We start from the raw sequence: 27924 nt of genomic DNA on the forward strand, positions 1-27924 counted from the left end.
AACCATACCTGTGATGTTGTAGGGTTCGTTGGGATCAACTTAATACACAGCTATTAGTGCGATGTCAGCTCCTTGGCCGTCACCCGTGATGATAAGCTTGTTTCAGTAGAGGGCATTGCCCGTGGACCATATTAATATCGCAAGTCTTCTGCAAGCGTACAAACTCATGGGTTGATGACATAGGTTCCATTATCCATTACAACCACACTGGCAGGATTCCTCTCACCATTGGCGACCGCTGTCACTTGGGAACTAAGGCAAGCCCATAACGCTGCCCCTGATAGAGGCTTGTACATCGTCAAGAATCGCAGAGTTCTTAGGGTTAATGACTTGGGCGTTTTCTGGGGTATCGGACGCTGATGCAGCCGTGAGGTGATGGTAGGCGGCGTGATGGTTCCTTGAGTTGGCCGTCCAGGAGTGTAAGTAGAGGCGTCGTCATTTCGGAAGGGGTGGAGTTGTTAGACCCCATGGGGTTTCATCTAGAGTGCCTGGAGGGTCGTTGAGGCGACATCATGGGGCCAAGGAGGATAGTCCCGTGATTAATAAGTACACAGAGGTACTTTCTGATCTATTGTGGACGTTATCAGCCCTTATTAACAGGCTGTTCATTGGTTTTCACAAGTATGACATGTATTTGAAGGACTTGCAGAAAAGAAGGCAACCACTGACGACTTTCCGGGCCCATCGTTCATTGCGACGGATGTATAACTGTAGGATCCCCAGCCAAATGATACCAAAAACGCGCTACTTGTCGCATTTATTTCCTGTTCACCAATTCTCCATCCAGGAAATATAAAGACACTGCTGTAAGAGTGAAGATACCGCCATGGTAATAAATGAGGTTGAGGAGAAGGCTCAAGGCGTCGATGATCGACTGTAATACCAAGCTGGCGTTATTTGATCCTTTGTGAAGTGACATATCAGCTGATTAATTTATAGTGTATTTAGAAGAGGAATTCCCACTAAGGAAAGGTGCCAGATGAACTTCGCATTTTCCCTTTCCTTCGGTTGTCGGTTTGGAGAAGCTTCCGGATAATTACCATTAGAGATATTGGGGGCCACATTCGATCGGTTCATATGTAAGTTGCCCGTTATCTCCTTGCACTCTAAAGTGTATTCGTTTTACCAAAGACCGTATCGCCATTATATCGCGACTTGCGCTGGTTTTCTTTTCAGGAACCCAGCAATGTAAATTTACGTAATGTTTTGACGCGACAAACCTGTTGCGGCGGTGCATGGTACGCGGGCAAAGAAAGCAGCATTTCACCAAGGTGTTTGATGCGATGAATGCTTTCGGCTGAGAACAACCTTTCATCTTCGATACTTTTCCTTCACATCCCTACTACGTCCGCTAATAGCACAATCTCAACAGTAACAATCGCAATCGCTCCCCAACAGGTTTCGAGCTGCCCTAAAAGAGATTCCCCGAAACGCGTCTCTTATACTGCCAGACAAAACTGCAACGAACAAATCCGCCATGTCAACACTTGCAATGGGCAAGGGTCTGATAGACCCAAGATACTGTTGCTGTGGTGAGCACCTTATGTTAGGAAAAATGGAAGAAGTGAGAGTTGACTGTGTAACTCAGCCATACCTCTAGTTAACGCAGGTATCTACACAGTTATAGGGGAACAGGCAGTGCGTGACGATGTCGCTATGCGACAATGCAAATGCTGATGATGCTTAGGTGCTCGGTGCTGCCATAGGGATTGTGGTTTTCGCGACTCCCGATAGTCAGTTCGTTTTCTTCTATGTTTCAATGTCAATATTGACATGTTACAGTTGTTGGCGCATCCTTTCCCTCTTTTGGAGGCGATATATTTGCTGTTATTTGCTTCATTGTCGCAGCTTTCCAGCCTATAGGTTTTATTGGGATACTGAGAGTAGGTATCAAATGTTTCATTGTAGAAGTTGGCTGACTCGTAAGGAAGGAAAAAACATCAACCTTCAAAGTGTACACCCTTTTGAATGCCCTTGGTATCTTAGCAGCTCTGATATGCTCTGCTGCTCTCATTATCACATCGGCACTCAGACATGATACTGCTGTGACGGATTGTGAAGTGAGATAATGTGTATTTTTGACCGACTGAAAGACTGACTTTCTCAAAGTACAAGTTTTTTTCCGATGTGGGGAATTCTTCTTCAACAGCAAATGAGACGCTCGCTAGCGAGGGCCAAGCGCTGTGCAGTGCATTTGCCTGGGCGGATGTTGGGATTATGGGCGGATTATGGGTCATTTTATTGATTGTTCAAGGATATTTCGTGTAGTAAGACTCTTGGCCAATCCAGCACTTCCCCGCTGACTCCTTGCAGCCTCACTCGAGTATATTCCGCCTCCCAAGTATCAGACCACAAACTCTACCACTCCGTTTACTCCGAGAACCCCGAAGCCTTCACAATGTCTATCCTCCGATCCACCCGCTACAATCCCGGATCCGTTTATAACGCCATGCCTGGCCCAGATGCCGATGCCTGGGACGCGAGACCGAGTATGGACTCTGTGCGAGATGTACCCGCACTTCACGGAGGATACTCGGATGGTTCGCAGCCATTACATTACGAGGATAATTATGGTAAACCACAAAATTACCCTCCCAACTATGAAATGTATCCCCCCGCTGAACAACAGGGAGGGCAATATGCGTTCGCAACTCCCGGTGGAGGGTATGTCGATCACCCAGCAGAAACGAGAACACGGCAAGAAGAGGGTACGCCGATGGCCAATCAGTATTCCGGAGATCAAGGCCTTGGATATTCTGGTGTTGGGACGGGTTTGAGAAGACCAGAAGAGATGCAGAATCATCCAGATGTACATTATTGATGTCCGCGGTATGATGATCGGATAGGGTTGATTCTTTTAACATCCGAGGGTTTATTTGGGAGAAAGACACCTAAGAATGTTTATTGATAGAAGTACGATTTACAAGAAATGTGTGTAACATTCGCAATTTCTAGATATGACTTGACGAACCATATATTGTTTCATACTTCATACAACATATACTCAAATGATACGTTTTACAACTTTCACCCCACCATGTTTTTAGACAAGACCGGCCCGAAGCATCACTCTTCCAAAATCTTCAAAAGTAAGCCCTCTGCCCTCATGTTGACTTGAGAAAAGTGTCACCATGTCCGTGATCTACACGTACGTCAGTAGCTATTCGTAAGGCCAAGTGCCATGACTTACCTCTTCATCACTCCACATCTCACCGAGCGTCCTGACCAGCTCTTTCACTTCGTTTCGCCCTAAAATATCCGCTCCAAACCTTTTCTGTTTCTCCGAAGGTTTAAGCATTTCCCAGATATCTTTGACCATTGCCCTCTGATTTGAAGAAAGATTTGTCTGGCCTTCGATTTTACCCTTGCCTTTTACCCGCGTTTTCCGTGACTTGTTTCCTGCCGTCTTGGAGCGGCTTTTACTAGGCGTACCTCCATATGAGGACTCCGATAACGAGGTCAGGGCAGACTCGGTGCCAGAAGGCTGGAAGGCATCTTCATTGTCATTGTCATCGTCGTCGTCACTACCCAATTCCACATCCTTCCCTTCTTCTCCATCGTCTGGATCCATAAGTGCTGCACACACCGCTCTGAAGTCCTTAAGTTCCACTCCGGCTGTGTCTTCTGTATCTAGACCGCGCTTATTGCTACTTTCATCCCATCCCATCGCAGAGGCACGGAAGACTTCGAGCACATCCTCGTCTGAAGGAAGCCCAAGGGAGGTCAACAGAGTAGGGAGAAGATAGAGAGGAACAAGCTTGTTGGACGTCTGTGGCGAGCAATGGCAGTGCGAATGTTGTTTCGGATTTTTTGAATTTTCTGATGCGACGCGGTCTTGATATCCATCGTCGGCGACGAAACCGCCAGCATCGTCTTCGGAAAGGAATCCGCCTTGATCATTGTCGGGGACGAATCCTCCAGCGTCATCATCAATGACAAAACCCCCTCCATCATCTTCCACCACAAATCCTCCACCATGATCTTCTGATAAGGGCCTTCCTCCACCGTCTGCTTCCATTAACCCTCCCCTGCTACTTTCATCTACAATACCACCTCCGTCTTCAGCGCCCGAGACGTCCATCGCTTTTCCATTCGCAAGTTTCCGTCTTTTTCTCTTCTCGCCCCCTCTTATTGTTCTAACACCTTTTTCGAATGCCTTATCAATTGCTCGCCGCTGCTTGAGACTGAGAGCGAGAAACTCGAGGTCTGCATCTTCGAAGTCAACGACGTCGGCGGGGGCGAGGTGGCGCGAAGAAGCTGCTGCTGCTCGTCGCGGTCTGCCCGACTGCAGGCAAGTGAGTTTGCATGAGGTTACAAAAGATGAGAACGAGCTCACCATGGTGTTTCTGCCAGCCTATTGTTCAAGTTGGGGATGAAAATGCATAACAAAACAGACTTGACCGGCATTTCTCCCGCGGCGGCTGAACTTACTACTCGAGAAGAACGTCAACAATAGCTGACGTAAACCTCCAATGATGCATCTTTTCCACCGCCGGACGGCAGATGCCCATCATATACGTCATGCATTTCCCGCCCGCCATCTTCTCGGGCTCATCTTTCCGTTCGCTGTAGAAAAATTGAAGAGATATCTCTTCGACAAGCTACGCTTCTCAACAACCTCATAGCTTCTCCATACATCATCGACCACATATATACTTTCAAATCCGCTTGAAATGATAACGCAGCCATCGTGCCGTCACTGTACGTCCTTAACAGGCCAAACCAACCACAATTCCGGCCAGCCTTCTCAATTTTCTCTCACTGCTGTTGCATCGATTAAGTTATTTACCTTCGAAAGGTCATTTACTGGTCTCGCTCTGCCCTCTTCTTGGCTACCCAGATAGCCTTAGTGCCGGTCCTCGTCACCACACGGACAATGATGTGCACTCACTTGCGACATCCGCCTCCTCACCATATGGACACCCTCGTTTCTCAACTGAGTCCATGTGAGCATCTCATTATAGTAATTCACTGTCCCAACTAGACCCAATCTACCAGCCCGCTTGCAGCAGCATAAAATCCTCGAGGATGAATGCCTCGGTCATTCCACTGTCTTCACCCCTATCAGTGGGGTGCCGGGAGCACAATCCAGCCAATAATCTGAGGCAATGGCATCAAGATATGCCAACAATTGTCCGTTGGTCCCAATGGATGTAAGAATATAGATCAGACAAGCATTGGGAACTCCAAGGGGAAAGGACGTAAAAGTGTATAGAGAAGTTGACCCTTAAAATGATCAAAGCCCTTTCGCCATCCAAGATGATAAACGACGGCATTGTCCTCCGAGCTAGGGGGTATGACTACATTGCCTATGGCATTGACGATCATGGCTGGGTGGCACCAAATATAAGGAGGAGAAACATGTCTACTAAAGATGTAATACTCCCCTGAAAAGCTTTGATCCTCTTATCTCTGATCAGCTCTCTGATGCTTCTTTTCAGACATGGCCCAATCAGACAATCGGTTGGGTAGACCTTAATAAGGACGATATGGTGGGAACCATTTCTTGTGTGACTATGACTATGGGTTGCCTTTCTTCCTACATCCCTAATTTCAAGGAAGGCTTGTTCTATCATATGTAAGACATACAAGGGAAGGTTTTCTGAAATTGTATTTATTTTGTATAAGTATGAAGTTCGTCCCATTTTCTAGACTTAGATTACTCTCCTATGTTTATTTACGGTTCCGCCTTCTTCAGCGCCCTCCAAACTGACTTCACTAGCCCTCTTCCTCCTCATTGTCTTCAAGCGTATGCCGATGCCGCTGACAGACCCTGTAACATGAGATGGAGCCAAAGGCCCTACCTCGACCTCACCCACATCCAGACTATCTTGGGCAACAGTAACAGCAATACCAAGCTCGGAGTCAACAATATCAAATCGGGGACGTGCGAGGTGGAGGTTGGACCGGGACAAGGTGAAATTGTTTTAGGGGGCTTCTGTCCAATGAACGGTTAGAAGGACTGGGAACTCATTTTGGCAAGCTGGGCGCAGGGTGTCGTCAATTCCACCTTGCGAGAAGATTCAAGAGAGTGGAGGATCTATGCAATGGCTTGTCAGACAATTAATTCACTCAAGCAGACGCAGGTGGACACTCGCACTTGAATAACTGCGAGCATAATTGGATCCATGCCTGGCTTTTGCCACCCATACAGCGGATATTGCTTTTCAAGGACATGACTTGACTGACTCGACGGGCCTGCCCATACATCCTCGGGGCATTTTTGCTAGTATCCTTTGCACCTCGCACAAAAAAGACTCCATGAGAATGTACAGCACTTAATGCTGCTCAAAACGCTAAAGGATGGGTTCATTGCTTGTGAAAATGAAGGCCGCGATAAAGGCTAAATTTTCGATAGAGGGCCCACGGATGTGGGAGAAGTCGGCCAACGATGGAAGACATTGATTGCGATTGAAACGCAGGTGATGTTGTCCATATGAGAGTTAATATGTGTCGATGGAGCCTCAATGAGTAATTATGGTAACGGGCAAACAAGACAGCTAGCTCCTAAATCCTATATAAATGTAGTATGTTGCCATGTCTGTGCGTGCGAACAAGCGAACCCGCCGGCCGTAGCATCAACGAAGAACTACAAAATACGTAATCTCCGTAGGCATTTAACGAGCGGCGAGCAAGTATATGGGGAGTCTATCCTATTTAGCCACACAGCCCATATGAGAATTACAGGCTTTTAGGCTTGGATGAAAACGCTTAGAAGGCATTATTATATAGTTGAAGCGTATTTTCTATTATAATAGTAGACAGCAGTAAAAAGTGATAAGTGATTTTAACGTCATTAGACGCAGTACTCGGAAATGGCCGATCGATGACGATGAGCGAGCAAGACCACGATTGATATAGATGTGCCATTTTGAACAGATCGAATTTTTTTGTAAACGGCATAGATTGTTGCACTCCTCCAACACTTCTAGGTATTAACAATCAATACATCTCAGAATGTCACCAGCAAAACCTGCATGGCTCTCTATCCTTGAACAGCAGCTCAAAGAGAACACTAAGTGTCTCGGTAAGTCCCCATCCATGCTTAAACTCTCTCCATCTGAATCGACGCTGATCATCGAGCAGCCTATGCATTTTCCACTTTATCCCAGGAGGGTACCCCCAAGGTCAGACATGTAATACACAGAGGATGTGAGCCACACATTATGGGCATTATACCGATAATTCATCCCGGCTGTAGTTACTCCGTCTAGTCTTCTTCTGACTACCACTGATACCCGGATGAATAAACCCGCCCACCTCTCTCACTCCTCAACCATCGAGCTTGCTTGGTGGCTATCCTCCACCAACGTCCAGTTCCGCATTACAGGTCAAGCCTATACCATCCCTCTCACCACGTTTCTCTCCGACAAGGAGTTTAACAGAATCATCGATGGGCTCAAGGTTAGGGGTACAGAAGAAAGCGGGAGAGAATGGTGGGAAGAGAAGAGAAACGAGCTATGGCAAGGGGTCAGTGGTCACTTACGTGCAGGATTTGGAAGACCTTCTCCCGGAAAGAGGCTTGAGGAAGTTGAGGACTCCAGCAAGTGGCCGGAAACCATCCCCGCCAAATCGGTGAGCCAACTATACATGGTCATAGATATTTCCTCATGGAATTTGGTAGGATGATGCGGAAGAGCAAAAGCTTGTAGAAACAGCGTATAATCACTTCGCCATCGTTGCCATTCGTCCTGAAGCGGTTGAGTTCCTAGAGCTCCAACCAATCCCTAATCGTAGGACCCAGTGGAGGTGGACAAAGAACTCAGATATCAAAGACGGTGGAAGCTGGGAAGAGGTCAAAATAGTTCCTTAGGCTTCTGTTCTTCATATGATACATTGTACTCAGACAATTGTAGCAACTTCTGTGTTGACAATGTCCTGCAATTTCATGTTCTCCGCGTCCTCGGGGATAACACCCGCCTTACTCAACACTGCCAAAGTCTCCTTTACGACATCCTTCTTGACTTCTGCCAATCGTTGCTCCCATTTGACACTTTGAAGCCACTCTGCAACATCTTCTTTCTTGTGCCCGAAGAAGTTATGTACGAATTCAATGTCTTCGGAGGCACGCGCTTCGGGGGAGTTGAAATGCTGGACATACGGCTGAAGGGAAGCAAGGAAAGTCTTGATGGTGGAAGACGGGACAGAGGGGGAAGCAGCGATGTGCCAACAAGGCCAAGGGGCTGAGAACTATCAGCATGGCCCTCACCCGTCATCATGTAACATACTATAGACGGAACCGATGAAGCGAACTTCACCAGAGTCCACGTAGGGTTTAGTGGTGAACCATTCCCAAAGGAAAACGGAAGCTATTTGACATCAGCATAAAAAGTTTCGCTTGACACATATCCTTACTTTCGCCAGAGTTGACAGAGTCCCGAAGAGGTTTGAACTGCCCGTTCACTGAAAGATATAAGCTTTGAACAATAAGGGAAAATGATGGCATACCCTTGAACTTTGGCTGCTCCTCTTCGGACCATTTTTGCTGCAATGATAAGACTGAGGCCATAACTTGGGAGCCACTGCACTCAATGTTTAGCCAATTCTAAATGATCGGCAGGATGAGAGACCTGCCTTCCCAAGCGAGAAATCCCAAAAGTTGTGCCCTTGAGGTCGTTTACAGAATTGTACTGGCTGTCTTTGCCTGTAATGATCGCCCTATGCGCCAGTCTTAGTTTAAGAATAATAGTAAAGGCACGCTTACCATCGTAAGGGAGACGCAATATATCGCCCGACAATCTTGTAGGACGTCTGGCCGTTTGCCAAACCCGCAATGAGAGCGTCGGTAAGCGCTTCAAGCTGTTATTAATAATTCTACGACTCAATGTTCCAGGCTTACCGATACAGAGATCAATCTCTCCGTTCTTCAACTTGACCTACATTATCCGTAGCTCGTCAATGCTTGGAGTATTACTGTCACCGAGACGTACCTGCATTTCGCCGGTCCCACCGGGGCACTCAATCAGCTCTACCGTCTCTCCCTTGTCTTTTTCGACAAATTGAAGAAGGGGAGAGAGGAAATGCTCTCGGTGCCATCCGACTCTGAGCTTTGTGGACATTTTGATCTAAATGGCAGGTTGAGATCGAACAGAAACTTTTCTTTACTGGTAAATACAAATTGGGGAGGGGGGCTATATTTAGTATCATCATCCATAACAGTATTAGTTATCGGTAATATCCGCATTTGGATAGTATCTTATATGATGACGTGGAAGTTACTTGTCCCCCACCGCGACGACAGCAGAAACATGATGGATGACAGTGAACGGCCGGGTGATCGGAGGCAGGAGTCATCTTGATTCAGTTAGTTCGTTGTTGTCAGCTCCTCTGTTGTTCGTTTTATCTTATATCCATTCTCAACTAACGAATTGGATGCTAAAATGCACCCAAGCGTCCTCCTGTGCCTCCCTCTACTTCCCCTACTACCAGCACTCGCAATCAGAAGCGGTCCGCATCAGCTACGAGATCTCTATACCTATCCAAAGTATCAAGTCCAATTCCTCAACGATTTGCCCGTCTCAGCCAGTGATGCTAAGAGAATGAAGGAAGTGGGTGTTGGTAGCGAAATAGAATGGCTAGATATGAGACCTGGGGACCGAAGTCTCGAGGATGGCACTAAAAGGGTATGTATGATTTAACATGATCTGAAGAATTAATGCTGATTTGTATTAAAAACAGGAGAAGCTAGAGTTGATTCCAATGAGCTTTGCTCCGACGGATCAGGAAGAAGATTCATCTGCCTTCGAGTATCTCTGCTTAATGCCATCAAATAATAGCACCGCTTCACAAATGGCAAGGATAGATCAGCTCGAGGAAGTGGAGGACGAGCTAGACCCCGTTCAAGGGTGGAAAGCTTTAGCTCACCTCGATGGGAAATGCCTTTACTCAAAGCAAGGATGGTTTACTTATGCGTGGGTGACAATTTCAAAGCTTTATTGGTTCGGCCTGACTCTATGGTAGCTACTGCCACGATTCCTACATTCGACAATTTCGGGCAGCTGCTCATCCCCATACCCACCCTACGCAGGGCTATGTCCCTCAAGAAGACCCGAAATACGAAGGCTACACTCTCGGGCGCCCCTACCCTGTATCCAAGTTCAAAGAATCCAGAGTGAAAGCGAAGGGCGGTAAGCCAGGCTCTCCTGCCAAGGCAGAAGACCAACCAACTGCTGTCGAAACTACTGCCAATGCTCCCTATACTCGATCATCTCCTGCGGTATCTTTCGGCCTTGGCGCTTCCTCGCGATACCTGGTCCAACGCTGGAGTGATGGTACAAGATGCGACAAAACCGGTCGTCCTCGAGAGATTGAGGTGCAGGTACATTGCTCAATGACCTCTGGAGATATGATCTACATGATAAAAGAGGTTGCCATATGTCAATACGTTATCATCATCCATTCACCGCATCTGTGCGGACTACCTGGTTTTAAAGCACATGATGCCGAGGTCGAAGCAGCGAACGTAATGTGCCGACAGGTGGTGGGTGATGAGGAGTGGGCGAAATGGAAGAACGAAGTTGCAGATAGAACAGCAGGCGCGGACGAGCCTCAGCCTCAGGAGATCGAAGAGGGGAAACAGTCAAGAAGGTTAGAACAATCATCGTTCTCGAAATGGCCTGGCAAAGAGCAACCTCAGTTCAGATTTGGACTTGCAGCCGCAAGAGAGCGCCCAGCTGAAGACGAAGTCAGCCATGAACAGCCCGGTGAAACGGGAGACCAAGCCAGCGAATCCATTCCCGCTAATATTTTTTTCGGTCTCGATATGGACGAGGATATGAAGAGCCTGCTCAGACGTGCTGTTGGATTACTGGCAAAAGAAGCTAGGAGTGAAAAGGGAGACAATGGTGATGAGGAAGAAACAGAGGGAGATGAAGTTGTCTTGATCTCATGGGATGAAGACGAAAACGGACGGCCGGTGCTGCTGGAAGCAGATATCCTCTTAAAGGACGAAGATAGAGAGGTTAAGCTGGAAATGGATGCAGGAGAGAGGGATATGCTTAAGAAGGTATTGAGGGATTATATGGCGAAGACAAATCACGACGAAGAAGAAGAACAAAGAAAGCGGATTGTCGATGAGTTATGACTTTCATGATTGTAAAATATGTATTGAATTCTCCAGGACAATATATATTTGACATCTCTGAACTGCTTCCAAGTAGGTCGCCCTCACTATGTTTGAAACAGAAAACTGTAGATTCCATACAACCATATACAGAATAACACCAAAATGACCAACATTAATACAGCAGATGACCAATATAATGCTTCTAATACGCTTCATTATCTTCCTCATCCTCCCCCAGCTCAAATGCCTCGCCGGCCACAACCCTTCCCCATCCGTACCTGGGCCTATCGACGGGTTTAACATCAACTGTGGCGGCCTTCTTCCCCTTATTTTGTCCCAAAAGCGCAGCCTCTTCCCTATCGCCAGACCGCTGTTCAGATACCAACAACTTGACTTCGGGCATAGGGAAAATCAACCCCATAATTCTCTTCAAAATGATCCAGCTCGCAGTCCAAGCTAGAGTGATAATTGTCCAGGAAGCATAGCATTGTATAGCCGAATCTTCAGGATCAGCATCTTCGCGTGGAGAGGGAGCTGCGCTGGAAGCTGGATTGGAGCATGGACGGTAGGGGATATCGGGAAAGAGTGTAAAAAGGACGGCGGCCACTGTGGTGAAAGTCAGTTGGCGATATCACTCGTAACAGCCCATGAACGAAAACGTACAGGGCCAAAGAAGGAAGAAAATTGCTGCAGTGGCAACTTCGAATGCACGGACCTGTCGGGAATAGCTCCCTTGCTTTTTGACACCATCCGCAGAAGCGGTGCTTTTGAGACTGATACAAGAGGATGAGATGAGGGTCGCAAATGGTTCAGACAAATGACATACCATAGAATGGTGAAAATCATGCTCAAGACAGAGATTATGAACATGAATATTTCACTTAAGTCTGAAAGAGAAGGCATCAATGATTGCTCTCAAGCGAATGGCAGAGACTCACTGGAATCGCCGATACCCAACCCTATCATGCTTGCGCAAGCAACGCCTAGAGAGCACAGGAAAAGGGGCAGATACGTCCATACTCTTCCCTCTGCATATCTATCCTTTTTCTTAGGCGGTGATTGCCACGGCTCTGAGGCTGAAGAGGGGGGCATGGTAGGTTCTGCATCTGCCATTCCTTGCCCGTATGACCAGGTTGACTTGCGAGGTGTCGTAGGTGACAGAGTACCGTAAGACACCAAACTTTCTGGAGTAGTTTGCTCAACGTCATGGGGTAGTGATTGATCGACCCTCGTGGGAGAGCTGGGCACCGAACCCAACGCCATCTCCCACATGATATATCCTCGACTTCCTTTCCCCACCACCCGTCCTTCAGATAAGGATAATGATTCAAAATAGCTTGGTGAGAGAGTGCTGGACACTATTACAAGTAAAAGAGCTAGCGTTGAGGTTGATAGAAGATGCAACAAGGTGAGGTCAAAAGTGAGAATTGGGCAAGTAGGTAGAAGGAACTCGGGAAGTGTAGGAGAGCATACGCCTTGCTGGAGGGTGAATGCAGAGAATGCCATTGTTGCAGCTGTGAAAGAGTCAGCGTATCGTATTTGAATCTCAAACCATTTTATGCTTACATGTCCAGCATATCCACAGCATAGACACTAGCGTGAATTCGAGACGATCGAGATACAATCTCCATGGGCGTGACAGCAAGATGTGCGCCATGCGCCTGTTCCCAGATGTCGTCAGCACACTATCTGAGAGGCCATCATGTCGATAGCATAGAAAACAACCCTCCGGCACTCACAATGCAGCAACCCCTATTAATCCCGTAGAGCCCATCAACACAATGAGCCCTCTTATATCACCAGGCCTACCGCTATACATTTCCGCTCCTACTCATTCTCACGTCGTTAGTTTATTAAGCGGACTGACGAGTAATCATTCGACATGTCCAATAAACTCACCACCAGCTGCAGATGGAGCCGAAGATGCTACTGCTACCCCTGATAGCACAACAACGAACAAATCAAGCCCCCACCGAGCCTGAGTGATGGTGAATAGCGAAGGGCTCATTGTGGTGGGTGGCCAAAGGACGAAAATGCTTTGTCAACTGCCAGTGATTGGAAATGGCCTCCCTCAATAATCTAGATCAAAAGGATGTTTGTTGAACCTTAAAAACGAGAGTGAAACGGCAAAGATGGATGGAAACTGACAAATATTAATTTCGTTACCTTGACTTGCATCGTCGTACCACCATTGGTCGGATCGTCGATGAGTCATCCGCTTGCTTTCGTCACCGTCGGGCTTGATTTTACGACTCGTTGGCTGGGCCCTCGCAGTGAACGGTAGCTTGCTGTTCATAGCACAAGCGATGCATCGTATCTGCTATTGTATATGTATAGGTGGTTTAGATACATTGCTGAGGCGCTGCGCACCAGCATGCAGACCGGGGAAACCGAATGGGAAAATGTTTTGCTCTGGGCTCTTTTGGTGGTGCGGCGGAAACGATGACGAGACATACGCATCCCAGGAACAGCGGTAAACGGTAAACAAAACATCTCAAGCGCTTTCCAACTCATTCGTGCTTATCTTCAGGTGTCTAAAGTGAAATCAATTGGGCGGTGCAAGAAAGCCACGCATCAATGTCTCCCCACATCTTTTCGATGAAAGGCACAATGGGAGACATGATGCAATAGTCCCATTGCTCGATTAGCGAATGATGCATTATCAATATCTATTTTCTAACCCGAGTAAGCCTTGCCTCTCCCGTCCACACCCCAGCATCTCCAAATCCTCTCCACCACCCTCAGCTTATCTTCCCTTTTCAAAACCGGGTCTTCTACCATCCTCAGATCGTCCAAGAATGCTTCCCTCTTACTTGCACCCAATACAATTGCCCATGATCGAAGACTTGAAACAGAAATGATGAGAAGACCTCTATCGCGATGTGTCATCTCTGCTTCAGGGGACGTGATAAGAAGACGCTCAATGGATCTGTATCCGTGTTAATCATAGCCATATTTTGAAAAAATGGTTAACCTACCGAAGACTGTGGAAGTAAGCTTGTCTTCTGCTCTTACCCCTCTTTTCACCCTTCCAAACACCTTGCAACCAGCCCCCGAAACCATAGAGTATCAGCAGACTGGGAGCAAGACCGACAAAGGCGAATGTAAGCTGTTGAGAGCGGAGAAGATGATCAAGTGAGAGAAGGGAGAGAGAAAGATCAGTCTATAGTGGGCGGTTAATAACAGTGAAGATGGACTAATGGCGAGCGCGACTGACCTTAGTCTTCTGCACTTGAATCAAGAGGGTCCGAACGAGGCTCCCCATCAAGGCATTCTTCAGAGGACTCTGCATCTCCCTCTCGTACACCCTTAATACTTCTTCCATGTCTCCATTTTTAACTTTGTCTCCGAGCGCTTGTAATTGAGGTCCAGAGAGATGATAGTAGTCCTTTCCGAGATCCATGACCATTCTCTCAAGAGACTTTTCTTGTGTTAATATCAAGCTACAGATTAAGGCAGGGGTATTGGGAGCTTACGGCTTGATCGGATCGAACGGTGCTGGGAGCCACACCTAAACCTTCACCTCCACCCCTCAATGTCTTTCCAATGCCTTCCAGTGGTTCCCATACCCATTGAACAAAGAATCCCTTGATGGTCTCTTTTCCATTTTTGATCTGCTCCTGCAGCCACTCCTTATTCCTCCCAATGATACTGACCGTGAAGTAGAGGGTAGGAGGAAGGAAAAGGAATGGGAACCAGAGTCTGGTGAATCTTCCAGGTCTAGCGTGGACGGAGAGGATTGAAGAGATGTTGGCCTGTGACTGGGAAAGGTGGGTGGTGAGAAGCGAGAGGAGAGTGCTGGCAGTAGGAATAGAATGGGGAGGTGTCGCGGAACGGGACCTGCGGGGTTTAGGAAGTGGAACGTCGAGGACCGAACACAAAAGGCTGTACACCCTTTGGGTCTCACTAGCTACATCTCCCGTTGCTTGGACGCCCTCTTTTGCCTCCACGCTCCATTGAGGACCTTGTGATGCAAGGACGCCGATACGGTGTGCCGCATTGTCTCGAGCATGGGTAAGCTCGGATCTAGTTGACAGGATCTCTCTCCTGGTGAGCGTCCACGGAGAAGTGATGGATGTCAGGGCCGCAGAAGTGGTCGAGTGGAGAGGTTTGAAGAGGAGCTCCTTGGAAGGGAATTTGAAGGTTTTCAAGTCTGGAAAAGATAGCTGGGCTCGAGGAGGGAGGGCATTCCACAATCTATGTGGCATGGCTGGGCTGAATGAGCATTCGCCGGGCTACACGAATGACGTTCCTTACTTTGGATGAGGTAAACGCTCACGCCGCGCCGGCTATTTAATACACTGTCCCACCATACTCTCTCCCGTTCAAGGTTTAGAGCGCCATCAATAAAGGCATCCAGGACTTCTTTCCAGAGGACTGTCACCGCTCGACCCATCACTTCGACTTCCACTAGCTCATCAATTTCGCTCAATTGCTCGGTCGCGTATCCTTCCTGCTCCTTGGCGCTGGAAAGATCCTCCAGAATTTGCTGCAGCCTCTCCTTGCTAATGGGTTTGGATGAGCTTAGCTCTGAGAGGGCACTCTGCAGATGAGGTTTGGGAGTCGTAGACTGTTGGACATGAAGCTGGGTAGAAGGTGGAAAGGTGATGGGAAGGGTGGATAGAGCTGAAAGCTGGGATTGTAGCTGTTCCGAGGCATAACTGGAGGTGTGAGAGTGGAATATAGAGGCCATATTGGAGATACGTATTGATGTAGAGCTGAAAGTCGACATCTTGGTCTGACAAGTCGCACCTTTAATAATGGCCCACAAGAGAACTCCTTTAGTGACGTCACAAGGTAGAGAGCCCTTTAGCCGGTTGTCTAAATAACCGCCCACTTTGTTTGCCCGTCTGATTTCCGGAAGGCAAGCGGTTTGGCGGGAATAACGAGCAAGCGCAGAAAGACCCAAGTTAATGCTTCTCGACCCTACCACTTTTTATACGGCACTTTATCTCTCAAGCTCAACTTGCCATCCAAGTAATGAAGTTCGGAGTGGTAACCTCTGATTCCGAGTCGGACTCGGATATCGTATCGGTCGATTACTCCTTCACTTCGGACGAAGAATCTCTGGACGGCTTTCAATGGTATATATCCCTTCCGCTCCCGTGTTCTGTTAAGCTAATGCATGTCTCAAGGATATCTGCAGATCCAAAATCCTCGGTGGGAAGAGATATACGCGCTGCACTAGATTCTAGTGATGAAGAAGTATTAGAGTCTGAGGATGAAGTGGACATTTTGGGACTGAGCGGGAAAAGCGTCAATGGAGGGAAGAACGAACGCAAGGCAAGGATTCAGTCCCCTTGGAATGCTTTTTCAACGTACGTATCGTGTGTATCGGTGGCGCTGAACTGACATTGAAGAAGTCCTCAATCATCGAAGAACAAGAGGAAAAGTGAAATTTCGTCTTCGTTATGGAAGCATTCGCCCTCAGCCCGCTCATTGATTGGAAGCAAAGTTACCACCAGCAAGGCCACTTTGGAAGAAGCGCTGAAGAAAGAGCCGGATGTGTTTGAAACTTGGGTCAAGAGGACTGAAGAGGAGGCTTGGGTACGTCTTGGCATCGCTAGTAACGTGAGCATCGCACTAATATTTCTTTGCTCAAAAGAGGGATGGTCAATATCGTGCGGCAAAGCAACAGTCGCATGTTCGCTCTATAGCCACCAATGCTCGTGCCAAAATTGTATCAATCCAGGAGTCAAAACTTTCACAGGAAGCTGAGGAGATTCGACGACTTTTGGAAGGGTTAGCTCTGAGACATGACAAAGAAGAAGAAGAGCTTCGGAAAGCTTTCAAGGAGCGTGAGGAAACTCTTTGGAAGGTATGTGTTTGTATGAAATATCAATTGCTGATACTGATACCATATTAGGACATTGATGAGGTGATTCGATCGGTTGAAAAGCGGGAAGCGGAAGCTGCAGCGAAGGCTGCCAGGGTAGCCCAAGCGGAGGCGAAGAAGAGAAAAGAGGAGGAAGAAGCCCAGATAGCAGAAAAGGATCGAGTGGCGCGCGAACAAAAAGCGGAGGTTGAACGCCGTACAAAGGAATTGGCTTTGAAGGAACAACAAGCGAAGGCTGCTAAGGAAGCCGAAGAGCGCAGGATCGAAGAAGAAAAGAGAGCAAAGGAGGAAAAGGAAAGAGCTTCTAAGAGGATTGTTGACAAGAGAGAACAAGCTGGGGTCACGTGGAGAGCGTATATCGAAAAACAAAACTGGATGAAGAGCGAGGTGATTGAAAAGGTCAAGGCAGATAGACCAACAATGACGAGCCTGAATAAGGGGAAGAGGATGATAATCAGATGGCTGGGTCAAGCCTTGAATACAAGAGAGTCTGTTGTGAAGATTGTGAGTTGGATCGCGGACGGTTGGCCGCTGACTATGATCAGACAACCGACATCCATGATCTCCTTATCCAACAACTTCCCTCACCACCTTCCGCAGCTTCGCCGATTCAATTCACTCCAGACATCCCCAAAACCTATGCCTATCTTCTCTCCCATGTTTCCAAAGTACTTATCACTCAAGCTCAGTCGGAAATTACTTCCAAACCGGCATCCGCCTTTCCTCTGGCAAAGGTTGTAGTGGGGCTGATGCTGAGGGGTCATGCCGCTTTAGGCGATGTTTTATTTGCTAGATTTGTGAAAAAATGTCCTTGGGTAGTTCCATTCTACCCCGCTCCTCAAGCTGTACGTTTTCGCTGAAGAGAGACGTTGAGAAATGCTAACAGATGATAGAATCAAAGTCGTGAAGAATATGAAAAGTCAACCGGGAGGGGGATCGATGAGTCACAACACGAATACATCTCTCGAATGTCCAGCATTTGCACTCTGTTTTTTGCTATCCTTCAAACACCTCTTATGCCGCTCATCCCCACTTTACCATCTGCACCTACCCCTGAAGAACTTGACAGACTCATCCCTAAGCCTATGCGGCTCACCTATGCCTGGATGTGGCTTGCTCTTGCCCTTCGCGGCCCTATGCCAGCTTCTCCTCCAATCGCTGCTCTGCTTACGACGTGGATCGAAATTGCCCTGGCGGAAGTCATCCGTATCTACGGTAAAGGTCAAACAGATAAACTTAGAGAATCTTTGGAGAGGCAGGGAATACAGGGCGGGGAAATCAAGGGCGATGGAGGAATGTCGCGGGACAAGCTTGGCTTTGTGTTAGACAAGTGGAAGAGTGGGGAGGATATGGCGATGAAAGGGAGGGATTGGGCAGCTTGATGCGCCATACACCAGCCTATGCCCGCTGCAGACCGAACAAGTGTATTACATATAGAAAGGAGGAATCGTTCTGGTTTTTGTTGTACTGCGTATTGCTACATACGATATCACATAACGAGACCATAATGAGACGCATAATGAGACATTTTGCATGTCATCTGCAATTTGCCGATTCGATTAGTAGGAGGATAGGAGTTCGTCCTCTGGTAGTTATCAGGGAGCTCATACACTTGCGCTCACCTGCACTATTGCACTACTGCTGCATGCTGCAGGGTTCCGGATCTGGGGAAGACGACTGTACTTGGTTGCATAATACTATACTACTGTTGTATGCTGCAGTGTCGTCTGCTCGATGAACATGATCTGCCGGAATGGAGATGATGACGTCGACAGTAACGAGGGCGGCATGGATGGGACATGATGGCGAGACACTGGCCCCCAACCTCCACCTACTACGTACGTCTGGACATTCATCACTCAGTACAATTAATATGACGTCGAGCGTTTATGACATGTTGCCTCATTATACGGCTGCCAACCCCTTGGAGCAGTTTGCGGAAGAATAATATAAAACTTTGAAAAACTAATGCATGGAATTGCCTGCCGAACAAAGATCCATACCACTACAACCCCAAGATCAATGCCGTCTAACAACGTACAAAAAATTGAAAGACTTAGCTGTGTCCCTAACGACTACCCCTGTGAGCCTTTCTCATTGTATGGTTCATTGGAGGAATTGCTGACATTTAGAGATAGGGGGTGAGATCGGCAATGAAAGTTTGGCCGCTCGTCTAGCCTCGAAGAACGGTGCCGTCTCGTTCGACCTCAAGCCTAAACAGGCCTACGCAGAGCTGTGGATGGGTACCCACCCGAATAACCCTGCCCACCTATTTTCATCCCCCGACACTCTCCTTTCCACCCACCTCAAGAAGAACCCTTCCTTACTTGGTGCCGCCAATCGATTTTCTCCTCCTTTCACTGGGGCAAAGGGCTCCGGCGCTGAGGGGCAGGAAGAAGGACATGTGCCTTTCTTGTTCAAGGTTTTGACCTGTAAGCAAGCTCTTCCATTGCAGATCCACCCCGATAAAACTTTGGCCAAAAAGTTGCACGAAGAGAACCCTAAGCAGTTTAGCGAGTAAGCTCACAGTCCATTTTGCAATGATAATGACGAACTGACTCGAGATCAAGTATCAACCATAAGCCGGAAATCGCTGTCTGCCTTTCAGACCGTTTTCTTGGATTTGCTTCCTTCCGCCCATACGACAAGATTGCTTCACTCCTGAAAAGCCTTCAAGAAATTTCCCTTCTCCCCTCGTCGCTCCAAAAGTCCATTGAATCGTTCATTTCCGCCCCCTCGGCCGAAACCCTTCAACATACTTGGGAGGGATTCATCAAGCTGGGGGACAACGAGGAATCAGTCAAGAAATTCTCGGACCGCGTACTTGGCCAAGGACCAAAGGCTTTTGACGGCGTGGACATTGAAGACGAGGACAAGAACAGATTGGTGCGAGCTGTTGAGTTGGGAAAAAAGTACAACCCTGGAGATGCTGGACTGTTCTCTAGTTTGTGAGTTGCTTCCCTTACCCAGTGGTAAGAATTCTTTTAAGAATTGTAAGCTTACAAAGACGTTTAGACTCTTTTTGAATCTTGTAGAGCTTAAAAAGGACCAGGGTATGTACGTCGGCGCCGATGGCCCGCACGCTTGGCTCGAAGGTGGTGAGTAATTTTCCAAGTAATCTCATTGCTTTTACTAATATTTCTAAGAAATCGTCGAGCTTATGGCCATCAGCGACAATGTCCTTAATGTTGGCTTCACTCCTGGCGGCTCCAAGGACGACCCTTCTTTGGTTGCCAAGGCGGTAACTTGCACTCCCAAAGCCATCAAGGACCTTCTCTTGGATTCCTCCAAGTACTCCAAATCTCAAAATGGAAGGACAACAGTCTACTCTACTCCTTTTGAGGAGTTCTCTATCATGAAGATTGCAGGAGATGAAGTCTTGTCTCCTCTGGATGGAGCCGGAGTCGCGGTCGTCCTTGAAGGGGAGTGGACGGTCGAAGACCAAGAAGGAATAAAGCGAGGGGGGGAGGGTAGTGATGGTGAAGGAGGTGAAGGCACTATTTGGTTTATTGGTTCTGCGACTGAAACCAAATGGACCGCAAAGGGCGGCAAGGGCGAGATCTGGATTGCTTTCTACGACAATACTGCCAAGAAGGACGATGTCGGAAAGAAATAGATGTAAATTACCTTATATGTGGTACTATAAATATGGATGCTTAGTAAATAATGCGAAAATGTTTTGCGAATAATCGCACAACTTCGTCTCAAGGGATCTAATTACGTCTGGCACTGCTGGCGAATTTTTATGTGTTGCATGCGTCAAAGGTTTACTCGGCCTTCTTCTTCCCTTTCCTGTCCCTATCTCCCTCTTCCAAGGACAACCAAATGGCAACAAATGCTAAAAACGTTACACTAGTGCTGATGGCAGCGATGTAATAAGGCCAAGCGCCTGTGATGAACCGGGGGTACTCGTCATGTCGCAAGGGGACAACAGAGGCGGTAGAAGATGTTCGGATGTAGCTCCATCTGTCAGAATAATCAGTCTGTGTTATTAGAACGCCGGAGACAAGAATGACTAACCCAGGACGCCAGTACTCAACGACGAACTTGAACACACCATGTCTGTCAGGGGCGATGAATCTTGCCTGGTATGTTGTGGCATCTGCAGAGCTAGAAAACTTGTCTTCAGTCATAGCAGTGCGGATATGAGGATCGAGCATGGTGAAGTCCATTTGGATGTCATCTGCGTGGAAGGGACCCCAAGAAGAGGTGCCATTTTCGTTGGTGACATATTGGGCAAGAGTAAGGGAATAAGTCTAGGAGGTGTCAGCAAAAGTCTTCCGCAACATGTGTATGAAACCTACAATGTCATCCTTCTTCGTATACATTTCTCGAGGCTCAGTCTCACCCTCTCGGAAATGAGTAGTAGACACAACCTTGACAACCCCAGTCTCTTGGAAAACCCATTTGGTAAAATCAGTAACGAAAGCGGCGTTACCAGTCTCGACTCTGCAAAGAATTAGTACTTTGGGGCAAGAGAATATCTCGAGACTCACTTTTTCCCATCAACGGTCTCGACTGTTTTGCCCCAATACTTGTCACTAAACACTTCACCGCTACCCACAAAACCAGCTCTGGCATTATCTCTGGTCTGCAGAGCGCTAACCAGGCCAGCCTTCTTGCCCGTCTGCAAAGCATCCTTGCTCTTCTTTCCACCTACAGCCTTCTCCACTTCAATTTCATCCGCATTGAGGACTTTGTCCTGCCCAATGTATGACTTTTTAGGTGCGTGGAGAACGTCAATAAGGTAAGGGTTCAAACCTGCAGCGTGTACTGTTCCGGAGGGGTAGGCGATGGGCCCACCAGTAAGAGTAGTGTCAGACAAAACGGCGCCGTTTGAGACAGCGCATTCTGTAGGAGGGAGGAGCACGGTGGAGGCGCTTTCCCCAGAAGGATGAGAGAAGGGGTCGATGAGAACGAGATCGGAAGGGATAAATTCGAGGTCGTATTCTCTGAGGTGCTCTCGCTGCACTTCAGAAAGCTGTGGGGAAAGAATATATAGGGCGTTAAGGCCCTTGAATTGCGAATCAAGAATGGTCTTGGGTGAAATGAAGGGAGAAAAATCTATAGCATATCAGCATGACAATTGCGAATATGGAATACTTACCCTTCGCTGTAGGAGCGAACATGATTAGATGATCGTACTGCGCTTCTCCAAACTTGACGAGGTCGGCATCTTTGGATTTAGGCTCCTTGAATGTAAGCTCAAATCCACGTTCTATTCTGTCGTTAGTATATCACATCATGTGTAGGGAATTTTCGTACGTTTTAATGAGTCCCAGAATTGAGAATAGTCATCCTTGATTACTGCGGACTCGAGCACGACCAATACCCTATCGCCTGTCGCTGAACGTGCAGAGACGAGACCAAAAAGTGCCACAAAGGGCATAAGCAGCATGCTCGGAGCCCTCATTGCTGCTTTTCCTTGACTTTATATAGGGTTTGAAGGGTACACTCTGAACTGAAAGAGAGCATGGAATTGACCAGCGAACGAAAGTGCTGCCAGTGTTGGTGGTGGCCTCCCTCCTGGCCTCGTCGCTGCGGCCGTGACGTGGAGAATTCTTACGTAATCCCACTCAGACGCGTCCGTCATGTTTGTCGTACGCGTTCGGTTTTTCGAACACGACCATTTCTCTTGATTTTTATTCGCTTTTCTTTTAGTAGATCATTTATCACCAACATTATGTTCAGGGCTAGCTCTAGGCAGACCACAAATACGCATTCGGCTCCTGAAGTGAAAGTCAGAAAACGGCACTCCACTGCAAATGGGGTTCCCAGCGCGAGGTATCCTTTTCGGCTCAACTTGTACGTCTAACGCGTCTTGACATATAGTCGGAGCTAAATGGCCTTGTTCTAGTTACGAGCGACCTCCAGCCCTAGACATAACTCTCGAAGAGTTTGAGACATGTGCTATATCCCGCCTTCGTGTTCTTTCGCATATCGAGTCACTCTCTCATCGATCATTACCCTACACCCAAGTGGCCAGTGGAATCGCGACTTACGCGAAGATGCACTTGCCACTGTCCAGTAACACTGCGAGAAACGTCAACCTTGATGATGAAAGGCGCAAGGATGAAATAGGTCATTGGGTTTTGAGATTGGCATTCTGTCGAAGGTGAGTCGCACGTATATGAGCCAGAATCAGTGGCAAATGTTGACGCGTATCAGTCCTGATCTTCGACAACGCTTTGTCCGCTCAGAATTGGCGCTATTTAAATCCAGATTCGAGACAGACGATAAGAATGAGCGCGCTGCATTCCTTCAGTCGCTTTCCTTTAACTATGACACTGTTGGCGAAGATGAGAAGAACCTTTTCAAGAAGGAGCTTCAACAGATGCTGCCCAAAGGCTCCAAGGAAGATGCGATTTCTGAGACATGGTTCAAGGTGCCATGGTATACCGTACCAGATCTTGTCGGTGCACGACGTGTGTTAGTCAAAGGTGGCCTCGCCTTCGTTCCCCAGTCCCTTCAGCTCTCTCTCGTCCTTCAGGTCTTTGCCGATCGTCTGGAGAAGGCGCTTGAGTTTACAGCAAAGAACCTTCCACGACTAGACGAGGACGAGCGTCTTGGACCCGTAATCGACCATCTCGCATCGTCATTCTTGTCTGGTATAGGCGCCTCTGACTATCAACCGTCAGATGAGTTGGGAGACGGATTGACCGTCACAGCCGACACCATTGATGATGTAGCAAGGAAACATTTCCCACCATGTATGAGACATTTATATGAAAAGTTGAAGAAGGATCGTCATTTGAAGCACTGGGGTCGCCTGCAGTTAACATTGTTCTTGAAAGTAGGTAATTTCTATTTTCTTGCGCAACATTTAATGACCAGTCGTAGGGTCTTGGTCTACCATTAGATCAAGCGATCCTGTTCTGGAGGAGGTCATATGGAACAAGTATGACAGATGACAAATTCAACAAAGAATACAGGTATAACATTCGTCACAGCTACGGGCAGGAAGGTCGTCGAGCCAATTATCCTCCAAAAAAGTATGTCATTTGTTCTGCATGCGAGAGCTGAACTAACCGCTTGCAGCTGTCAGCAAATTCTTACTCAAGATCAGCCAGGTACCCAAGACTCCCATGGATGTCCTTTCAGACACTTCTCGCCCGAAAATCTTACAGCTTTCCTTACCAACACTTATCCCGACCACTTTTCTCGTACTTCTCCCGAAATGCTAGATATCCTGGATAGTGTCAAGGCAAGTCACTATCACGTAGCGTGCACGAGAGTCTTCGAGATCACGCGTGGTGTAAGGAAAGGGGAAGGGCTTGGGAATGGGGAAAGTGTCAGTCACCCCAACAAATGGGCGGATAGAAGCCGGGAGCTAGAGAAGGAGGTTTTGGATGGAATAAAGAAGAAGGAAGAAGCTATGGATGTTGATTAAGACGTAAACTGGTCATTTGTTCTTGATTTGGTCTCTCATCGATTACATTGTATTTGTAGTCTTATTTCCATGCACTTTCTGCCCTCGTAAGCTCTGTTCATGGCAGGTTCGTTGCCACCGCCGGGACGAGTTCGTTGACCTGACTGACGGGTTGCAACGGAAGGCGGGATCAAATTACGGAAGCAGCTGAGGGTGGCGAGAATGGCTTGCGCATGTCTGAGATCTCGTCGCGCAGTTATGAGGGCCCGTGCTCCACCATATCAAGTTCCCATCTCCTACTATTCGAGCGACTGTAGTATACCAGAACACCAAGCATATATAGTCCAGCGGACCATCAAATAGCTTCTGGCTGGATATAATTGCATCAAAGGACCCAAGGAGAGAGTACTGCCGGCGACAGTTGGTGAGTGGCCACTCCCCCCCGCCCCCCGCATTGCGGATCCATCCCCTTCTTGGCTCTTCGTCAGCATTGCAGGACCATCGTTAGGGAGTCGGGTTCTGGCGGACATCATATCCATAATGGCTATCGACCAACAAACGGCAAGCATATTGTTACATAGCGCGCAGACGAATGCTGTGCACACCCGACGCATGCTGTGATCGAATCGCTGACTTGGTCCTGTTCTCATAGATTTTTGGACCCCGCAATACACACACTTATCCAATTATATTTTATCTTTCCAGACGCAACAACAAGACTCAGGACTTATTGGGGAAAAGAGCAGCCCTCAAACATCGTAGATCACAAGTTCCTTTCATTCCCTCTCACCATCCATCCGTCAACTCTTGTATCTTGCCCCAGCTCTCACACCACAACTTCATTTCAGTGTCACACTTCGAGCGCCTGGTTTAGTTAATTCAGCCTGCAAAAGAAATTACTCTGTTCCTTGCGGAGCAGCTGCTGAGCTGCAGTTAAGTGGATATATGGTTAATTCCATGTCCACTCGCAGTCTTCACCTTTATACATCTGTAAACCCGATTACAAAAGCCACCAAGCTTTTATATCAATTGCGAACGACCACGCACTCTCGGAACCATCTGGTGAAAATGGATCAAGACCCGTGGCATCCAGATTTACCCAACCCCACCCAATCAGAGAATGATAATGGAGGCGGTGTCTCAACTTTGTTACTGGTCTTCATACCAGTACTAGTGGTCGTACTCACAGTACTGGTAGGAATGGTGGTATTTTTGATAGTTGTGCTATATATGCGTCGGAAAAGAGGGATCAGGTGAGTATTTTCTTATGAGAAGGTGTTCCAAGTGGAAGTTGACGGCCATCAGATTATTGGAAGATGGCGGGCCATTAGATTTATCGAAAGGGGACGGTGTTATTGGGGAAGGTGGCCTAGAAGGCGTGGAATCTAGATGGCTGGAAACGGTAGACCCGGAAGTTCGGGAGGCATATAATCGTGCCAAGGGTAAGTTATTGTCTTAACTTTAGAACCGAAGACTGATCAACGATGTAGACTGGCAGTCGCAGTACCCTCCGACGTCCATTCCCACCGACATTACGCTTTCTCAATTTCTATCTATTCAAGAAAAGGGCGTCTCAGCTTGGGCGTTCGAGCCAGATTATGAAGACAACCTCTCCCTTTACGTGCAGTCTCGTACGGAGATTACATTCTTGGCCGATGGTCCTGGTATGCCCGCTCGCGAGGGAGGTGGTAACAATGTCATGGCAAATTTACCTCTTCCCAAGCTCAACGAAGTGTATTATTGGGAAGTCAAAATGTACGACAAGCCCGCTAACACCGAGGTCGCTATTGGTCTCGCAACCAAGCCTTATCCATCGTTCAGGTTACCTGGGTGGAACAAGTACTCTGTCGCGTACTTTGCTTCGGACGGGTTCAAATCTCACAATTATCCGTTTACTTCAGCTTCTTATGGGCCTCCCTTAGCTGAAGGTGACGTCCTAGGAGTGGGTTACCGTCCTCGAACGGGCACTGTCTTTTTCACCCGCAATGGACGTAAGCTTGAAGATGCTTATACCGGTTTGCAACGACTCAATCTTTTCCCGACTGTCGGTGCTAATGGCCCTTGTACATTGCATGTCAACCTTGGTCAAGCGGGTTTCGTGTTTATCGAGGCAAACGTGAAGAAGTGGGGTTTGGCGCCAATGACCGGCACGCTTGCGCCTCCTCCTGCTTATGGAAGCGAGCGAGGATCCATCTTGCTTGAAGCAGGTTATGGTACGCCAGGTGCTTCGGCAGCTGGAGGAGCTGGACGACCTAATAGGCACGGTGGAATGGGTGCACTGCTGGAAGCTGCTCGGAATAGGGGCACGTCAGGTCCAGGGCCGCAGACACAAAGGACGAGGAGACACAAGCATAGGAATCACCGAGTACTTCCTACTGATCCTCATGTTTCCAGCCCTCTACGTCCAGTGGGCCCAGAATCGACTTCCTCAAGCGCCGGAGCCACTCCGTCCTCTTCCTCCCTCGCTCCTGGCTTCTCTTCCTACGTTTCACCTACAGACACACCCTCTGCTCAAACCCGCGTCCCTCCATTTGCCATCTCTTCATCATCATCCTCGGCATCTGGCTCTGTGGATGACGGCGATACTGTCGGTGAGGAAGACGGAAGCGCCACACCTCTCGACGCCGAGTTAGATCGTGAGCAATCACCTATCGAGCATAACCCTCCTACACCCAATCTTCTCGACATTTCAATGCACAGCCTTCGAGGTCAATACTTTCCTAACCAGTTCACATCTCAAGACCGTCCTGTTTCCGACTCTGCCCCATCGCCAGCACCAGTTCCCTCCAGATCAAATCCCGAATCTCCGCCACCACCAGGGTACGCTCCGCTCGACCCACATGTATATGCAAATGGGTTACCGGCAGACTTGCCGGAGGACATGGTTAACCAGGCTATCGCTGCGATGAGCGAAGCGTGAGTCTTCTTTGCCCTGGTAACCGCTGCTTTGCTGGCCTGACTTGAGCTTGCAGTGAGGTCCATCAAGCACAGACTGAGGCGCTTCCACAGGCACAAGGGGAGCAGCCAAGTGAGGAAAGTGATGAAAGGCCTCAGGGGCAAAGAGCATTCGGATGGATCTTTGGTCGGTCATAGAAAATTTGGGATTTTCATTTCCGTCTTTTCACTCATGCGGTTCCTCTCCGCAAAACAAATATTTGCTCTTGTTGATATGTTCAAATTGTTCAAGGAAAGGATTGTATTTAGCACGAGATGCAAGTGTTTGTCTATCTTCTGTATGCATCTTGGAGTGCTGTTGCAAAATTATGGATGGTAGTAAATTCCAACATAAATTGGCGGACCACGATATTGTACTATATAGAAGAGAGATTATTTTTAGAAAATTTAAGGAGTCCGCGTAGCACAGTGGTAGTGCGCTTGACTACGATCTTGTTGTCACTTGTAAAAGGGACTAATAGGACGGCATCAAGAGGTCGCGATTTCGAATATCGCCGTGGATTTTTTGTATTTTGTTTTTAGGCGGAGGTTTTGTTTTTGGTGCACAGAAAGATTATAAGACGATTTGAAGACACACCCTTTGCATAGACTGGTTCTTACACAGATGTCTTTGTGCATACGGACGCTGAATGAAATGTGAATGAGCCAACATACGCTTTATCGGTCCTATTGTACATAAGTAGCTCCTGAACTGATAAG

The 27924-nt window shown here is 47.8% G+C and overlaps 14 protein-coding genes and 3 non-coding genes; 10 read left to right on the forward strand and 7 right to left on the reverse strand.

The window, feature by feature from the left end:
* Nucleotides 1-501: 501 nt before the first annotated feature.
* CNAG_12915 lies at nt 502-1115 on the reverse strand. XR_001046207.1 has 2 exons: nt 964-1115; nt 502-903 (listed from the first exon to the last, which is right to left on the reverse strand). It is a non-coding gene; the product is annotated as a hypothetical RNA (non-coding RNA).
* A 146-nt stretch (nt 1116-1261) lies between these two features.
* CNAG_04752 (hypothetical protein) lies at nt 1262-3035 on the forward strand. XM_012196793.1 has 7 exons: nt 1262-1532; nt 1589-1638; nt 1688-1733; nt 1783-1883; nt 1932-2060; nt 2110-2267; nt 2314-3035. Exons 1-7 carry the CDS (start codon nt 1478-1480, stop codon nt 2819-2821), a joined length of 1047 nt encoding a protein of 348 aa, XP_012052183.1. The 5' UTR covers nt 1262-1477; the 3' UTR covers nt 2822-3035.
* On the reverse strand, nt 2916-4410 carry CNAG_04751 (hypothetical protein). XM_012196584.1 has 3 exons: nt 4337-4410; nt 3191-4285; nt 2916-3142 (listed from the first exon to the last, which is right to left on the reverse strand). The coding sequence occupies exons 1-3, from the start codon at nt 4337-4339 to the stop codon at nt 3044-3046; spliced, it is 1197 nt and encodes a 398-aa protein (XP_012051974.1). The 5' UTR covers nt 4340-4410; the 3' UTR covers nt 2916-3043.
* A 134-nt stretch (nt 4411-4544) lies between these two features.
* Nucleotides 4545-5142, forward strand: CNAG_07853 (hypothetical protein). XM_012196585.1 has 2 exons: nt 4545-4701; nt 4799-5142. Exons 1-2 carry the CDS (start codon nt 4674-4676, stop codon nt 4948-4950), a joined length of 180 nt encoding a protein of 59 aa, XP_012051975.1. The 5' UTR covers nt 4545-4673; the 3' UTR covers nt 4951-5142.
* A 90-nt stretch (nt 5143-5232) lies between these two features.
* Nucleotides 5233-5957, forward strand: CNAG_07854 (hypothetical protein; the record flags this gene model as incomplete). The annotated part of the gene is made up of 3 exons (XM_012196929.1): nt 5233-5376; nt 5442-5578; nt 5723-5957. The coding sequence occupies 3 exons, from the start codon at nt 5233-5235 to the stop codon at nt 5955-5957; spliced, it is 516 nt and encodes a 171-aa protein (XP_012052319.1).
* On the reverse strand, nt 5311-6720 carry CNAG_12916. Its single transcript, XR_001046208.1, has 2 exons — nt 6101-6720; nt 5311-6040 (listed from the first exon to the last, which is right to left on the reverse strand). It is a non-coding gene; the product is annotated as a hypothetical RNA (non-coding RNA).
* A 66-nt stretch (nt 6721-6786) lies between these two features.
* On the forward strand, nt 6787-8293 carry CNAG_04750 (hypothetical protein). XM_012196586.1 has 4 exons: nt 6787-7027; nt 7087-7152; nt 7202-7575; nt 7625-8293. The coding sequence occupies exons 1-4, from the start codon at nt 6958-6960 to the stop codon at nt 7811-7813; spliced, it is 699 nt and encodes a 232-aa protein (XP_012051976.1). The 5' UTR covers nt 6787-6957; the 3' UTR covers nt 7814-8293.
* On the reverse strand, nt 7205-9129 carry CNAG_04749 (hypothetical protein). XM_012196792.1 has 8 exons: nt 8931-9129; nt 8840-8876; nt 8705-8792; nt 8575-8658; nt 8449-8522; nt 8356-8403; nt 8229-8309; nt 7205-8183 (listed from the first exon to the last, which is right to left on the reverse strand). The coding sequence occupies exons 1-8, from the start codon at nt 9057-9059 to the stop codon at nt 7843-7845; spliced, it is 882 nt and encodes a 293-aa protein (XP_012052182.1). The 5' UTR covers nt 9060-9129; the 3' UTR covers nt 7205-7842.
* A 155-nt stretch (nt 9130-9284) lies between these two features.
* On the forward strand, nt 9285-11661 carry CNAG_04748 (protein OS-9). XM_012196791.1 has 3 exons: nt 9285-9623; nt 9679-9911; nt 9961-11661. The coding sequence occupies exons 1-3, from the start codon at nt 9381-9383 to the stop codon at nt 11081-11083; spliced, it is 1599 nt and encodes a 532-aa protein (XP_012052181.1). The 5' UTR covers nt 9285-9380; the 3' UTR covers nt 11084-11661.
* Nucleotides 11069-13356, reverse strand: CNAG_04747 (hypothetical protein). XM_012196587.1 has 7 exons: nt 12965-13356; nt 12805-12892; nt 12632-12726; nt 12004-12579; nt 11892-11952; nt 11729-11838; nt 11069-11671 (listed from the first exon to the last, which is right to left on the reverse strand). Exons 1-7 carry the CDS (start codon nt 13071-13073, stop codon nt 11268-11270), a joined length of 1443 nt encoding a protein of 480 aa, XP_012051977.1. The 5' UTR covers nt 13074-13356; the 3' UTR covers nt 11069-11267.
* A 340-nt stretch (nt 13357-13696) lies between these two features.
* CNAG_04746 (hypothetical protein) lies at nt 13697-15770 on the reverse strand. XM_012196790.1 has 5 exons: nt 15323-15770; nt 14542-15275; nt 14283-14486; nt 14044-14228; nt 13697-13994 (listed from the first exon to the last, which is right to left on the reverse strand). The coding sequence occupies exons 1-5, from the start codon at nt 15756-15758 to the stop codon at nt 13742-13744; spliced, it is 1812 nt and encodes a 603-aa protein (XP_012052180.1). The 5' UTR covers nt 15759-15770; the 3' UTR covers nt 13697-13741.
* Nucleotides 15771-15949: 179 nt separating this feature from the next.
* Nucleotides 15950-18764, forward strand: CNAG_04745 (hypothetical protein). XM_012196789.1 has 7 exons: nt 15950-16149; nt 16201-16383; nt 16429-16612; nt 16671-16883; nt 16932-17405; nt 17447-17746; nt 17795-18764. The coding sequence occupies exons 1-7, from the start codon at nt 16046-16048 to the stop codon at nt 18281-18283; spliced, it is 1947 nt and encodes a 648-aa protein (XP_012052179.1). The 5' UTR covers nt 15950-16045; the 3' UTR covers nt 18284-18764.
* Nucleotides 18765-18885: 121 nt separating this feature from the next.
* CNAG_04744 (mannose-6-phosphate isomerase, class I) lies at nt 18886-20604 on the forward strand. XM_012196788.1 has 5 exons: nt 18886-18984; nt 19040-19418; nt 19472-19849; nt 19917-19999; nt 20048-20604. Exons 1-5 carry the CDS (start codon nt 18924-18926, stop codon nt 20515-20517), a joined length of 1371 nt encoding a protein of 456 aa, XP_012052178.1. The 5' UTR covers nt 18886-18923; the 3' UTR covers nt 20518-20604.
* Nucleotides 20605-22378, reverse strand: CNAG_04743 (oligosaccharyltransferase complex subunit beta). XM_012196787.1 has 6 exons: nt 22167-22378; nt 22009-22119; nt 21398-21965; nt 21206-21350; nt 20922-21157; nt 20605-20867 (listed from the first exon to the last, which is right to left on the reverse strand). Exons 1-6 carry the CDS (start codon nt 22312-22314, stop codon nt 20669-20671), a joined length of 1407 nt encoding a protein of 468 aa, XP_012052177.1. The 5' UTR covers nt 22315-22378; the 3' UTR covers nt 20605-20668.
* Nucleotides 22379-22540: 162 nt separating this feature from the next.
* Nucleotides 22541-24382, forward strand: CNAG_04742 (DNA primase large subunit). XM_012196786.1 has 5 exons: nt 22541-22706; nt 22759-23016; nt 23070-23694; nt 23742-23893; nt 23940-24382. Exons 1-5 carry the CDS (start codon nt 22585-22587, stop codon nt 24289-24291), a joined length of 1509 nt encoding a protein of 502 aa, XP_012052176.1. The 5' UTR covers nt 22541-22584; the 3' UTR covers nt 24292-24382.
* A 154-nt stretch (nt 24383-24536) lies between these two features.
* Nucleotides 24537-27508, forward strand: CNAG_04741 (endosome protein). XM_012196588.1 has 5 exons: nt 24537-24694; nt 24923-25523; nt 25576-25712; nt 25761-27186; nt 27243-27508. The coding sequence occupies exons 2-5, from the start codon at nt 25216-25218 to the stop codon at nt 27361-27363; spliced, it is 1992 nt and encodes a 663-aa protein (XP_012051978.1). The 5' UTR covers nt 24537-24694; nt 24923-25215; the 3' UTR covers nt 27364-27508.
* A 111-nt stretch (nt 27509-27619) lies between these two features.
* On the forward strand, nt 27620-27728 carry CNAG_10125. The gene has a single exon. It is a non-coding gene; the product is annotated as a tRNA-Arg (tRNA).
* The last annotated feature ends 196 nt before the right edge of the window (nt 27729-27924 follow it).

Source organism: Cryptococcus neoformans, chromosome 10, assembly GCF_000149245.1.
Source record: "Cryptococcus neoformans var. grubii H99 chromosome 10, complete sequence".
Lineage (NCBI taxonomy): Eukaryota > Fungi > Basidiomycota > Tremellomycetes > Tremellales > Cryptococcaceae > Cryptococcus > Cryptococcus neoformans.

What these genes read in the sequence shown, in the direction of transcription:
- CNAG_04752 (XM_012196793.1), top strand. Translation starts at nt 1,478, where the DNA reads ATGTCAACACTTGCAATGGGCAAGGGTCTGATAGACCCAAGATACTGT. An exon ending in CCCAAGATACTGTTGCTGTG is followed by an intron (nt 1,533 to 1,588) that starts GTGAGCACCTTA and finishes TGTGTAACTCAG; the next exon opens with CCATACCTCTAGTTAACGCA. An exon ending in CAGTTATAGGGGAACAGGCA is followed by an intron (nt 1,639 to 1,687) that starts GTGCGTGACGAT and finishes GATGATGCTTAG; the next exon opens with GTGCTCGGTGCTGCCATAGG.
- CNAG_04751 (XM_012196584.1), bottom strand. An exon ending in AGATGTGGAGTGATGAAGAG is followed by an intron (nt 3,143 to 3,190) that starts GTAAGTCATGGC and finishes ACGTACGTGTAG; the next exon opens with ATCACGGACATGGTGACACT.
- CNAG_07853 (XM_012196585.1), top strand. Translation starts at nt 4,674, where the DNA reads ATGATAACGCAGCCATCGTGCCGTCACT. An exon ending in GCAGCCATCGTGCCGTCACT is followed by an intron (nt 4,702 to 4,798) that starts GTACGTCCTTAA and finishes TACCTTCGAAAG; the next exon opens with GTCATTTACTGGTCTCGCTC.
- CNAG_04750 (XM_012196586.1), top strand. Translation starts at nt 6,958, where the DNA reads ATGTCACCAGCAAAACCTGCATGGCTCTCTATCCTTGAACAGCAGCTC. An exon ending in ACATGTAATACACAGAGGAT is followed by an intron (nt 7,153 to 7,201) that starts GTGAGCCACACA and finishes TCCCGGCTGTAG; the next exon opens with TTACTCCGTCTAGTCTTCTT. An exon ending in AAACCATCCCCGCCAAATCG is followed by an intron (nt 7,576 to 7,624) that starts GTGAGCCAACTA and finishes GGAATTTGGTAG; the next exon opens with GATGATGCGGAAGAGCAAAA.
- CNAG_04749 (XM_012196792.1), bottom strand. Translation starts at nt 9,059, where the DNA reads ATGTCCACAAAGCTCAGAGTCGGATGGCACCGAGAGCATTTCCTCTCT. An exon ending in GTGGGACCGGCGAAATGCAG is followed by an intron (nt 8,877 to 8,930) that starts GTACGTCTCGGT and finishes CGGATAATGTAG; the next exon opens with GTCAAGTTGAAGAACGGAGA. An exon ending in ATTGCGTCTCCCTTACGATG is followed by an intron (nt 8,659 to 8,704) that starts GTAAGCGTGCCT and finishes ACTGGCGCATAG; the next exon opens with GGCGATCATTACAGGCAAAG.
- CNAG_04748 (XM_012196791.1), top strand. Translation starts at nt 9,381, where the DNA reads ATGCACCCAAGCGTCCTCCTGTGCCTCCCTCTACTTCCCCTACTACCA. An exon ending in TCGAGGATGGCACTAAAAGG is followed by an intron (nt 9,624 to 9,678) that starts GTATGTATGATT and finishes TATTAAAAACAG; the next exon opens with GAGAAGCTAGAGTTGATTCC. An exon ending in CAAGGATGGTTTACTTATGC is followed by an intron (nt 9,912 to 9,960) that starts GTGGGTGACAAT and finishes ACTCTATGGTAG; the next exon opens with CTACTGCCACGATTCCTACA.
- CNAG_04747 (XM_012196587.1), bottom strand. Translation starts at nt 13,073, where the DNA reads ATGAGCCCTTCGCTATTCACCATCACTCAGGCTCGGTGGGGGCTTGAT. An exon ending in TTAATAGGGGTTGCTGCATT is followed by an intron (nt 12,727 to 12,804) that starts GTGAGTGCCGGA and finishes ATCTGGGAACAG; the next exon opens with GCGCATGGCGCACATCTTGC. An exon ending in ATGATTTTCACCATTCTATG is followed by an intron (nt 11,839 to 11,891) that starts GTATGTCATTTG and finishes CTCTTGTATCAG; the next exon opens with TCTCAAAAGCACCGCTTCTG.
- CNAG_04746 (XM_012196790.1), bottom strand. Translation starts at nt 15,758, where the DNA reads ATGGCCTCTATATTCCACTCTCACACCTCCAGTTATGCCTCGGAACAG. An exon ending in CCGTTCGATCCGATCAAGCC is followed by an intron (nt 14,487 to 14,541) that starts GTAAGCTCCCAA and finishes ACACAAGAAAAG; the next exon opens with TCTCTTGAGAGAATGGTCAT. An exon ending in TTCAAGTGCAGAAGACTAAG is followed by an intron (nt 14,229 to 14,282) that starts GTCAGTCGCGCT and finishes CGCCCACTATAG; the next exon opens with ACTGATCTTTCTCTCTCCCT.
- CNAG_04745 (XM_012196789.1), top strand. Translation starts at nt 16,046, where the DNA reads ATGAAGTTCGGAGTGGTAACCTCTGATTCCGAGTCGGACTCGGATATC. An exon ending in CCTTGGAATGCTTTTTCAAC is followed by an intron (nt 16,384 to 16,428) that starts GTACGTATCGTG and finishes ACATTGAAGAAG; the next exon opens with TCCTCAATCATCGAAGAACA. An exon ending in GAGAGTCTGTTGTGAAGATT is followed by an intron (nt 17,406 to 17,446) that starts GTGAGTTGGATC and finishes GACTATGATCAG; the next exon opens with ACAACCGACATCCATGATCT.
- CNAG_04744 (XM_012196788.1), top strand. Translation starts at nt 18,924, where the DNA reads ATGCCGTCTAACAACGTACAAAAAATTGAAAGACTTAGCTGTGTCCCT. An exon ending in AACCCTAAGCAGTTTAGCGA is followed by an intron (nt 19,419 to 19,471) that starts GTAAGCTCACAG and finishes CTCGAGATCAAG; the next exon opens with TATCAACCATAAGCCGGAAA. An exon ending in GCTGGACTGTTCTCTAGTTT is followed by an intron (nt 19,850 to 19,916) that starts GTGAGTTGCTTC and finishes AAAGACGTTTAG; the next exon opens with ACTCTTTTTGAATCTTGTAG.
- CNAG_04743 (XM_012196787.1), bottom strand. Translation starts at nt 22,314, where the DNA reads ATGAGGGCTCCGAGCATGCTGCTTATGCCCTTTGTGGCACTTTTTGGT. An exon ending in GAGACCGTTGATGGGAAAAA is followed by an intron (nt 21,351 to 21,397) that starts GTGAGTCTCGAG and finishes AATTCTTTGCAG; the next exon opens with AGTCGAGACTGGTAACGCCG. An exon ending in ATACGAAGAAGGATGACATT is followed by an intron (nt 21,158 to 21,205) that starts GTAGGTTTCATA and finishes GACACCTCCTAG; the next exon opens with ACTTATTCCCTTACTCTTGC.
- CNAG_04742 (XM_012196786.1), top strand. Translation starts at nt 22,585, where the DNA reads ATGTTCAGGGCTAGCTCTAGGCAGACCACAAATACGCATTCGGCTCCT. An exon ending in AGATTGGCATTCTGTCGAAG is followed by an intron (nt 23,017 to 23,069) that starts GTGAGTCGCACG and finishes GACGCGTATCAG; the next exon opens with TCCTGATCTTCGACAACGCT. An exon ending in AGTTAACATTGTTCTTGAAA is followed by an intron (nt 23,695 to 23,741) that starts GTAGGTAATTTC and finishes GACCAGTCGTAG; the next exon opens with GGTCTTGGTCTACCATTAGA.
- CNAG_04741 (XM_012196588.1), top strand. Translation starts at nt 25,216, where the DNA reads ATGGTTAATTCCATGTCCACTCGCAGTCTTCACCTTTATACATCTGTA. An exon ending in CGTCGGAAAAGAGGGATCAG is followed by an intron (nt 25,524 to 25,575) that starts GTGAGTATTTTC and finishes GACGGCCATCAG; the next exon opens with ATTATTGGAAGATGGCGGGC. An exon ending in GGCATATAATCGTGCCAAGG is followed by an intron (nt 25,713 to 25,760) that starts GTAAGTTATTGT and finishes TCAACGATGTAG; the next exon opens with ACTGGCAGTCGCAGTACCCT.